Raw genomic sequence first — 11708 nt, forward strand, 5'->3', positions numbered from 1 at the left:
GGCCTGTCTCCTGAGTGTAGCCAAGTAGTCTTCTTAAGACCCAAACCACGTTCCCTTCTTCTCTGCGTAAAAGGTTTCCAGTTTGGGAAGTTAAAGAGGGAGGGGGCACATGTATACCTACGGCAGAGGCCAACAATATTGTGAAACAGTTTTCCTTCAATTAAAAATAAATAGCTTTTGGAGGGGGGAAAGGTCTCCAATCGACTTCTTAGGGCCCTTAGGATCAAATCCACGTGTCGCGTGTCTCTTGGGGCCTCATCTGCATGTCATGGCTGTTCCCGCCCAGCTCTCAAATGTAAGGGCTTCTTGAGAGATGGGAGGATCTCAGCTGTCTTGCTCCTAGCTGTGTCCTCAGAGCTTAGAACAGTACCTAGAATCCAGTGCATTTTTTTTTCTAGTGCATTTTTTAAAACAAAATTTAGAGGAGGAATCAGATTTTAAAGTTGATAATTTTTCATGTTATGCTAGGTTTTAAATTTTTCTTAAGTAATAGCTGTTCATCACTCTTTTGTTCTCTGTACACTTTTACAGAATAAAAATTTACCAATAGAAAATACCACAGATTGTCTAAGCACCATGGCTAGTGTGTGCAGAGTCATGCTTGAAACACCGTGAGTATTTGCTGATCTTTTTCACTTTAACAGTCCTGTTGAAATGATTGACAAAGATATGAATATGTCATATTTGGAAGGTGGAATTAAATATATCCCAAGTATGTAATAAACAAAATTAAAATAATTACACAGCTTAATGTAGGTTCTGGTTAAATGTACAAAGTACATTTGGCTTTCAGGTTCATCAGACCAGTTGGATGCTTCAGAATAGGGGTTTTGTGTGCTTTTGAGAGGATAGGGGAAGAACTTTAAAGCTCGTCTGGTTATGCCTTTCAGATATTCTCTTTCCTTTTCAAAGAGCACTTTGCCTTTTTGCTAGAGGGCTAGAAATATTCTTAAACACATATCCCTTCCTCTCAACATCAGTTATTAGTCCTCAGTCTTCTTTGTTGTCCCCAACACTAACCTAAATTCTCTTCTGGGTTTCTCCTCTCTTTCAAACCATTTGTAACATATACCACAGTGTTTTCTGTCTGGATTTTCCTGTCAGCAGGCAGAAAGAATTCTTCCTATGTTTCTAAATAGTATGATTTTATTATATAACTTTAGTTTTGTGGAGCTTTTTATTTTCCAAAACAATATTATATACTCACCTTATTGGAAAATCTTTTGAAGTAAGAGAGCAACTGCTTATCCTCATAGCATCGTCATCCTCATCTAGGGGAGCAGGGTCCTGGGGAGTGAAGAGGCTTGTGCACGGTGATTGACCTCACACACGTGCTTGGGTGTCTCCACTGTGGTCTGGACTCTTTCTGCTATGCCATACTGCCCTCCTCGTAGACAAAAAGTGCTGTTTCCTTTTTCCCATTTGAGAGAAGACTATGATTGAATTTTAGAATATTAAAAGCCTGCAATACAGTAATATGTATAGATGAAGTTAACGTCTGTAAATGCCAATACTTTCTCTATTAAGCTAGTGGCTTTTCTCATCACATTGAGATGACAGCCTTTCAAAGCACCCATCCCCAAACTTTTACTTTGGGGCTATTTTTAATCTCTCTAAAATTGTCTGATCTCTGCTGAGCAGAAGGGGCAAGATACCAACATGCATATGAGACCAGGATGTATAAGTGATAACTGTTCCGCCCCCTTATTTCTCTGGGAATCTCGTTGCAGAGAAGGTGAGGGTGTAGTCTCAGCGTCCCTTTTATACATCAACAGGATGTAACTGAGCATCAGCCAGCTCTTGAGTCTGTGATGGGCCTCACCCACCTTTGTGTTTCCTACCCTCCAGGGAATACAGAAGCAGATTTACAAATGAAGAGACGGTGTCATTCTGCTTGAGGGTAATGGTGGGCGTCATAATACTCTATGACCACGTGCATCCAGTGGGAGCATTTGCCAAAACTTCAAAAATTGATGTAAGTTGTATTTGTTTTTTATGTAATTCCCAGTAATTTCAAACATAAGTGGAAACCATAGACTTTTATTTAAAGAGCTGGCCGGCTACACTCTGTCTCAAAATTTAGTTTTATAGTTTGTGATAATGGTGTATTTTGGTTTTCTCTTCTCTCATGGTATTTCTTATAGCCCAGATACAGGTGGAATAGAATGACTGAAGGTAACTGCACTGTTTTAGAGTATCTCCTTGTGGGGAAGCCTCATTCATAACGTGGTACTTCCACATATTTGGCAATATATGTAAATAAATAATGAAACAAAAAAATCTTTTTATTGTATCCTTTCTTCCTTTGACTGAATGCCATTTTTAAACAAAAGATTTACTTTCAAGTATATATTAAAAGCCAATAGAGGTGCCCCAGTGAAGAAAGCTGAAGACTATATACTGTCCCTCCTCCTCCCAGTCATCGTAATTTGTGGTTGTAGCCTCAGTTTCTCTACTTCGTAATTTCTCCCCTCACTCTCACATCTGGTTCATGAGAATTTTAACCAGTGTTTACTGAGAATTGTCTTTCAGTTACCCTTTGACAGACTCTTGGCATTTCATGTATAGAGAACTGATGATTAATCAGTCTTCTTGTCTTCATCTATCCTATGTAAAAAGAAATCAACATTTTTTGAGTCATTATTGTGTCCCAGGAATTTCAACATTTGCTCTCTCATTTAACTTTGAAAATACTCTTAGGATGTAGGTGTTATTTCCCCTGTATTAATAGAGAAAGAAAGTTTAGGGAAATTTCTTAATGTAATTGCCAGTGAACGGTATGGGGTCACACAGAGTCGGACACGACTGAAGTGACTTAGCAGCAGCAGCAGCAGTGAACGGTACCTGGATTTTGAACCCACGTCTCCATGGCTTTCAAAGCCTGTGGTGTTTCTGCCATGCTATGCTTTCTCACAGGAACCAGGCTCATCTTCCTTCTGGGTCATTTTCATCGAGTTGTTCGCTTTCTGTGAAGCCTGTGACAAGTCTCTGCTGCTGTCCCCATCAGTTCCTCATGAGTCCTCCTGGCTTTTGAGGCCCTCTGTGAGCTGCCCTGTGCGATTCACCTTAGCCCTCTGCATGTGATGAGCTTTCTTACTTTTTTTATTGGGTTCATCTACCTGGAAGATGCCTCTTTTTCTTACTAGGGTGTCCATTCCATCCTTTAAAAGGCTACTCAACACCTTTTCCAGAAAGTCCTACTTTAGTAAACCCTTAGTTTTCTCATTATGTGTTTGGTATGTTCTGTTCATCTGATTTGGTTTCCAAAAAGTTTTGATTGACAAACTGAAAATGACACTTGGGTAGATTCTTTCCCCCTATTCTAAGAATAATTGTTTTGACATTTCTAGTGTGTAATTTCTCATGAGTGCCATAGGTGTGGAGCTGGTTTAAGTATTAACTGTTTTGAGAATGAATGTTAGATGAAAACTAAATGTTTCCCCTTTTCTGTTTCGTTTTCTACTTAGATGAAAGGCTGTATCAAGGTTCTTAAGGACCAACCTCCTAACAGTGTAGAAGGTCTTCTCAATGCTCTCAGGTGGGTGTGTGCACAGGTACACGTGGACAGGGTGAACGTGTTAAGACGTTGTTCCAGTGTGTGAATAACATAAATGTTAGAAATGGGAAGATCTTGTGTTGCTTATTGGTAGTCTTGCTTTCAAATATTGGTCACAGTATTTTTTTATAATGAATGTGTGTGTATGTGTCCCACTGAAAATAGCAGCTTCATTTCTTTGCTGTGGAGTGTGGCTTTCACTTTTCTGCCCACCTCAAAGGAAGGGCTGCTTTTTTGTTTTTTTTTTTTAAAAAAAGCAATTGTATAAAACTCAGAAAACAGGAAAATTTTAAGAAGAAAACATAGAAGCCGCACTATTTCGAAATAAACCACTATTAATATTTTGGTATATACCCTTGAAGTTTTTTTTGTTTTTTTGTTTTAAACATTTTGATGCATATTCTTCCAGAGTTTCTTTTTAAAATACTTGTATATAGTCATAGCTTTATATAAAAGTTACCTTTTACAAAGTAATATTACACAAACTGTTTTATAGCTGAACTTTCCCTTAGTATAGTATAATTATATTTCTATGTTCATACTACAGATCTTCATTACTTTTGTGCAGTTTTTATAATGAAAATAAAGCAGTCTAGTCATTATTTGATGTCTGTCTTCTTGGTTTATACATAGTTGTTTAGTTACTAAACAAGTTGTTTACTTACTTTAGTTACTAAAGCTCCTTCAATCCTGGACTATTTTTAAATGAAAATTTCAACCCATTATAGAGTCTTGACTACAGAGATTTAAGTGATAGTTATCATTTCCCTACTGTAGAAGATGATTTGCTTGTTACTTGATTGTTTTGTGTTTGAACACAAAAACTGTGTGAGTGCAGATGTTTATTCAGTGACTTTTTGAAGTCATAGGCCATTGTAGTGCATTGTAATTCACGTAATAGGATAAACTGATTTCCAATATAGTATTACTTCCTCACATGTTTTGTGAGCGAAACAGACACTTAGTCACGTCTGGTGTGCATCATTAAGCAGAATCTAGGCTGTGTCATTTCAGCAGAGTGGAACCATGAAATTATGTTATTAAGATGATGAAAAATATTCTATAAGCAGTGACTGTCTAAATAAAGATAGTCTGTTCTGGGGGTGGGGGTGGGAAGAAGGCTCAAAAGGGAGGGGAGATATATATATATATATGTATATGTATAGTTAACTGATTCTCATTGTTGTTTGGAAGAAACCAGCACAACATTGTAAAGCAATTATCCTTCAACTAAAAAATAAATAAAAAGAACATGTATTCTAAGTGAAAACCTGAATGATTAAGGAACATAATATAACAAAAAAAAAAACCCCTTATGTCAAACTGTTTCAACCATAAGCCTATCAGAAACCTTAAGTTCTTTGAATTTTTTACTCTGGAGACTTCTCCACTGATTGTATCAATATTTATGGTATTGTGATTCTTCCAGCTTGATCCCTTTCCGAGTATTCCCCATGTCGCAGTCAGCCTGAGCTCTCTCCCAAGCCCTTTCCTTTCTGATTGGTTCAGTTCAGTTCAGTCGCTCAGTCATGTCTGACTCTTTGCGACCCCATGAATCACAGCACACCAAGCCTCCCTGTCCATCATCAACTCCCGGAGTTCACTCAGACTCACGTCCATCGAGTGGGTGATGCCATCTAGCCATCTCATCCTCTGTCGTCCCCTTTTCTTCCTGCCCCAAATCCCTCCCAGCATCAGAGTCTTTTCCAATGGGTCAACTCTTCACATGAGGTGGCCAGAGTACTGGAGTTTCAGCTTTAGCATCATTCCTTCCAAAGAAATCCCAGGGCTGATCTCCTTTACAATGGACTGGTTGGATCTCCTTGCAGTCCAAGGGACTCTCAAGAGTCTTCTCCAACACCACAGTTCAGAAGCATCAGTTCTTCGGTGCTCAGCCTTCTTCATAGTCCAACTCTCACATCCATACATGACCACAGGAAAAACCATAGCCTTGACTAGACGAACCTTTGTTGGCAAAGTAATGTCTGTGCTTTTCAATATGCTATCTAGGTGGGTCATAACTTTCCTTCCAAGGAGTAAGCGTCTTTTCATTTCATGGCTGCAGTCAACCATCTGCAGTGATTTTGGAGCCCCAAAAAATAAAGTCTGACACTGTTTCCACTGTTTCCCCATCTATTTCCCATGAAGTGATGGGACCAGATGCCATGATCTTCATTTTCGGAATGTTGAGTTTTAAGCCAACTTTTTCATTCTCCTCTTTCACCTTCATCAAGAGGCTTTTTAGTTCCTCTTCACTTTCTGCCATAAGGGTGGTATCATCTGCATATCTGAGGTTATTGATATTTCTCCTGGCAATCTTGATTCCAGCTTGTGCTTCTTCCAGCCCAGCATTTCTCATGATGTACTCTGCATATAAGTTAAATAAACAGGGTGACAATATACAGCCTTGATGTACTCCTTTTCCTGTTTGGAACCAATCTGTTGTTCCATGTCCAGTTCTAACTGTTGCTTCCTGACCTGCATACAAATTTCTCAAGAGGCAGGTCAGGTGGTCTGGTATTCCCATCTCTTTCAGGATTTTCCACAGTTTATTGTGATCCACACAGTCAAAGGCTTTGGCTTAGTAAATAAAGCAGAAATAGATGTTTTTCTGGAACTTTCTTGCTTTTTCCATGATCCAGTGGATGTTGGCAATTTGGTCTCTGGTTCCTCTGCCTTTTCTAAAACCAGCTTGAACATCTGGAAGTTTGTGGTTCACGTATTGCTGAAGCCTGGCTTGGAGAATTTTGAGCATTACTTTACTAGTGTTTGAGATGAGTACAGTTGTGCAGTAGTTTGAGCATTCTTTGGCATTGCCTTTCTTTGGGATTGGAATGAAAATGACCTTTTCCAGTCCTGTGGCCACTGCTGAGTTTTCCAAATTTGCTGGCATATTGAGTGCAGCACTTTCACAGCATCATCTTTCAGGATTTGGAATAGCTCAACTGGAATTCCATCACCTCCACTAGCTTTGTTCGTAGTGATGCTTTCTAAGGCTCACTTGACTTCACATTCCAGGATGTCTGGCTCTAGGTCAGTGATCACACCATCGTGATTATCTGGGTCTTGAAGATCTTTTTTGTACAGTTCTTCTGTGTATTCTTGCCACCTCTTCTTAATATCTTCTGCTTCTGTTAGATTCATACCATTTCTGTCCTTTATCGAGCCCATCTTTGCATGAAATGTTTCCTTGGTATCTCTAATTTTCTTGAAGAGATCTCTAGTCTTTCCCATTCTGTTGTTTTCCGGCTTTCTTATCTCTTCTTGCTATTCTTTGGAACTCTGCATTCAGATGCTTATATCTTTCCTTTTCTCCTTTGCTTTTCGCTTCTCTTCTTTTCACGGCTATTTGTAAGGCCTCCCCAGACGGCCATTTTGCTTTTTTGCATTTCTTTTCCATGGGGATGGTCTTGATCCCTGTCTCCTGTACAACGTCACGAACCTCAGTCCATAGTTCATCAGGCACTCTATCTATCAGATCTAGTCCCTTAAATCTATTTCTCACTTCCACTGTATAATCATAAGGGATTTGATTTAGGTCATACCTGAATGGTCTAGTGGTTTTCCCTACTTTCTTCAGTTTCAGTCTGAATTTGACAATAAGAAGTTCATGGTCTGAGCCACAGTCAGCTCCTGGTCTTGTTTTTATTGACTGTATAGAGTTTCTCCGTCTTTGGAGAAGAATATAATCAGTCAGATTTTGGTGTTGACCATCTGGTGATGTCCATGTGTAGAGTCTTCTCTTGTGTTGTTGGAAGAGGGTGTTTGCTATGACCAGTGCATTTTCTTGGCAAAACTTTATTAGTCTTTGCCCTGCTTCATTCCGTATTCCAAGGCCAAATTTGCCTGTTACTCCAGGTGTTTCTTGACTTCCTACTTTTGCATTCCAGTCCCCTATAATGAAAAGGACATCTTTTTTGGGTGTTAGTTCTAAAAGGTCTTGTAGGTCTTCATAGAACCGTTCAACTTCAGCTTCTTCAGTGTTACTGGTTGGGGCATAGACTTGGATTACTGTGATACTGAATGGTTTGCCTTGGAAACAAACAGAGATCATTCTGTCCTTTCTGAGATTGCATCCAAGTACTGCATTTCGAGCTCTTTTATTGACCATGGTGACTATTCCATTTCTTCTGAGGGATTCCTGCCCACAGTAGTAGATATAATGGTCACCTGAGTTAAATTCACCCATTCCAGTCCATTTTAGTTTGTTGATTCCTAGAATGTCGACGTTCACTCTTGCCATCTCTTGTTTGACCACTTCCAATTTACTTTGATTCATGAACCTGACATTCCAGGTTCCTATGCAGTATTGCTCTTTATAGCATCGGACCTTGTTACCAGTCACATCCACAGCTGGGTATTCTTTTTGCTTTGGCTCCATCCCTTCATTCTTTCTGGAGTTATTTCTCCACTGATCTCCAGTAGCATATTGGGCACCTACTGACCTGGGGAGTTTCTCTTTCAGTATCCTATCATTTTGCCTTTTCATACTGTTCATGGGGTTCTCAAGGCAAGAATACTGAAGTGGTTGGCCATTCCCTTCTCTAGTGGACCACATTCTGTCAGACCTCTCCACCATGACCCGCCCATCTTGGGTGGCCCCACGGGCATGGCTTAGTTTCATTGAGTTAGACAAGGCTGTGGTCCTAGTGTGATTAGATTGACTAGTTTTCTGTGAGTATGGTTTCAGTGTGTCTGCCCTCCATGTCCTCTTGCAACACCTACCATCTTACTTGGGTTTCTCTTACCTTGGACTTGGGGTATCTCTTGACGGCTGCTCCAGCAAAGCGCAGCTGCTGCTGCTTATCTTGGACGAGGGGTATCTCCTCACCACTGCGCCTCCTGACCTTGAACGTGTGATAGCTCCTCTAGGCCCTCCTGCACCCATGCAGCCGTCGGTCCTTGGACGTGGGGTTGCTCCTCCCGGCCACCACCCCTGGCCTCGGACGCAGGGTAGCTCCTCTTGGCCACCGCCCCTGACCTTGGACGTGAGGTAGCTCCTCCTGGCCGCCGCCCCTGACCTTGGACGTGGGGTAGCTCCTTTCGGCCGTTCCTGCGCCGTTGCAGCCTGGCCCTCTCAGCCGCTTGCCCCTGACCTCGGACGTGGGGTAACTCCTCTTGGCCGCCTCCTCTCGGGCATGCGGTCCTCCCGGCTTCTGCCCCTGACCTCTGAAGAGGGGCAGCCGCCCGCGGTAAATGATTGGTTAGGCTCTTCCAAAGCCAGCAAGTGACGGGAACTCTTTTTTCCTTAAAGTAAGAAATAATAGAGGTCTAGGAAGTTTTAGTGTAACATTTATTTACCCTGAAGGGACTGTGCTTCCAACAGTAATGTAAAATGCAGAGTTTACTTCTGTTTTTCACAGTGTATAAGTAATTTGGTGTGGGACAGAGGAGGGCCATGGTAGTGAGTATAAAGCTGTTGACGTCCACCATAAACAGGCTGTGTTTGAGACAAAGGAGGAGAAGACTCACTGTCTGCCAGGTGAGGCAAGAGCCACCTGGCAGCTGTAGGTTTCCTTTTAAATAATATGATAGAAGTCAGAAAATAAAAGTTCGCTGCAGAGAATAACTTCTGAGCTGTTCTTACTCAGAGTGAAACACATATTCTGTGTCCGGTTGTTATTTCCCCCCCTGGGAGGTTTTGTGAGGTTAATCAGTATACCTGTTGTGATGTAGTAGTGGTTATAATAGTAACAGTTTTATATCACGGTACGTTTACCATGCAGTTTCATGTCTGGGGCTTTATTGCCTCTTAACCACAGCTCAGTGACGTAGCTGGTGGGTATGGGCCAGTGGGGGTGTCTCCATCCTGCAGTAGGTACCTGAAGCTCTTGAGAGACTTAAAGGTGATACAACTAATAAATGTTGGAGTCTATTTTCAGATTCAGGGTTTTATTCTTAAAATTCCATATACTTGATACTGCATTATCAAGCCGTAGGTTTACTCTGAGATTAATCATTGTGCTCTGGAATCATCTGGATGGAAAGGAAATGCAGATTCCCAGGTTACCACCTCCAGAGAGTCTAGTCTCTTCGTTAGGTCTGGGGTGGGGGGGCAGGCACCTCATTTTATAAATAAGCACCCTCTGTGTTGTAGATATTGTTGGTACTTTGAGAAACACTGCTTAAACTAAACCAACCTAGCTCTTAACATGCTTTACTCAGAGCAGAGAAGATACTGTTAAGAAAGCATTTTGGAATCCCCAAAGTGCTGTGCAAGTGTTGTTATTTCGGTCTCTACAAAATAGAACACATTTTTGCTGCATTATTTTCTTTTTTAAGTGAATAGCTTATTTATTACAGATGCTCACTCCATCCTTTTCCTCGGAGTCAAGTTTTAAATAATATAGTTGCATATATATATATAGTTGCTTGTTTTGAATACTTTTCTATAGTAATGATGTAGTTCCCTCAGACTGACACTATGCAATGAGGAGAAAGCAATGAGCCATGTCTGTATTTTACAAATGGAGAAATGGAACCAAGTTTCTTTGATCATAAGAGAAAGAAAACAAAACTAGAGCTGGGAGTCAGGTTCAGTGCTAGATGATTACCTTCTTTATTAATTTATTAAGTTTATTCTTAAATAGTATTAGTTTTCTTCAGTAGAAAAATCATATGCTCTTAGAAAAGGACTTTTGTGTTTATGTGTAAAGTGAAATAATGTCATTCATATTCACGTATATGTTATGTTATTTTCACTTCTTTAGATGCTGTTGGCCTTTTCTTGATGAAAATGTGAGGGTGAACTGTCTTAAATACAAAGGAGAACAGGAGTTTGCAAACTGTTTTTGTAAAGGACCAGAGAATAAGCAAATATTTTAGGCTTCATAGGCCTGTGGCATCTGTCACAGCTATTCACCTCTGCCCTTGTAGCAGGAAGGTGACCATAGACGATACTTAAGTGGGTCAGCATGGCTCTGTTCCAGTAAAATGTTATAAGCACTGAGATTTGAATTTGATGGAATTTCCACATTACCATGAAATACTTTTTTTTTTTTTTACTTTTTCTCTCAACCATTTAAAAATGTAAAAATATGCTTAGCTCACAGGCCATACAGAAGTAGATGGTAGGTTGGATTTGATCCATGGGTATAATTTGCCAGCCTTTGATATTGGACAGCTATTTTCCTTTGAGAGGAAAGTTATAGATAATTGTGTACTGTAGAATCTCACCAAACCTTTTCAATGAGGTAGTTAGTTCCAAATGAGTAAAACAGGCATTCTGTTTGAAGGTAGGAGGAGCATCAGCCAGCAGGGGCTGAACAGGGCTAGAGCTGGACTGAAAGGCATTCTCGCACAAGGCAAGCTCTCCTGGCCCGTTGTTTCTCTTCCCGTAATTACAGAACCCGATGCAGGTTATGTTTGTGTTTTTAACCCCCTAAAATGGATGTTTTTCCCCTCGTAGGTACACAACAAAACATTTGAATGATGAGACTACCTCCAAGCAGATTAAATCCATGCTGCAATAACAGTTCTGGAAAAGCACCTGCTGTAGACAGAAGACAGTATTCTGCAGTGACTGAGAATGCACAGTTTTTAGTGATTGCAATTACTATCTCATTTACTCTTGCTTTTTATTTCTTTCCTCTGTTCCTCTCCCTCTTTTTTAATCATGTTCTTGATCTTAAGACTTCTTTTCTGTGCCAAAATCAGTAAAGTTATACTCTGAAGGGATATTGTCCTTTCAAACAGGCCATCTAAGGCAGCTAATTATGCATCGCATTGGGGTCTCTACTGAGAAAAATTCTGTGACTTGAACTAAATATTTTTAAATGTGGATTTTTTTTGAAAACTAATATTTAATATTGCTTCTCCTGCATGGCAAAACTGCCTATTCTGCTATTTAAAAACCCTCAATGACTTTATTTTCTACTGCCGCTTTTTTCATGTGCAGCCAAAATAAAAATGTTTAAATTAACTGTGTTGTACAAATGGTACCCAACACACACTTTTTTTAAATTAGTAAGACTTTTGTTTAAAGTTTTAAGTTTGCATTTTGACTTTTTTTGTAAGGATGTATGTTGTGTGTTTAACCTTTATTAACTAACGTTAAAAAACTGTGATGTGTGCGTAGAATATTACGTATGCATGTTCATGTTTAAAGAATGGCTGTTGATGATAAAATAAAAATCAGCTTTCATTTTTCTAA

At 40.0% G+C, this 11708-nt stretch overlaps 1 protein-coding gene across 10 annotated transcripts in view; it reads left to right on the forward strand.

Annotated features, from left to right (window-relative positions):
• Positions 1 to 11708, forward strand: part of CYRIB (CYFIP related Rac1 interactor B) — a 148330-nt gene extending 136622 nt beyond the window's left edge. For all 10 annotated transcript variants that reach the window (XM_070382777.1, XM_070382781.1, XM_070382780.1 and 7 more), the window contains 4 exons: positions 532 to 611; positions 1849 to 1975; positions 3468 to 3538; positions 10965 to 11708. In XM_070382777.1, the coding sequence (XP_070238878.1) occupies positions 532 to 611; positions 1849 to 1975; positions 3468 to 3538; positions 10965 to 11028 (342 nt within the window). In that variant the 3' untranslated portion in view covers positions 11029 to 11708. The remainder of the gene's footprint in view (positions 1 to 531; positions 612 to 1848; positions 1976 to 3467; positions 3539 to 10964) is intronic.

The sequence above is a fragment of the Bos mutus genome, chromosome 14, assembly GCF_027580195.1.
Source record: "Bos mutus isolate GX-2022 chromosome 14, NWIPB_WYAK_1.1, whole genome shotgun sequence".
In the NCBI taxonomy this organism is placed as follows: domain Eukaryota; kingdom Metazoa; phylum Chordata; class Mammalia; order Artiodactyla; family Bovidae; genus Bos; species Bos mutus.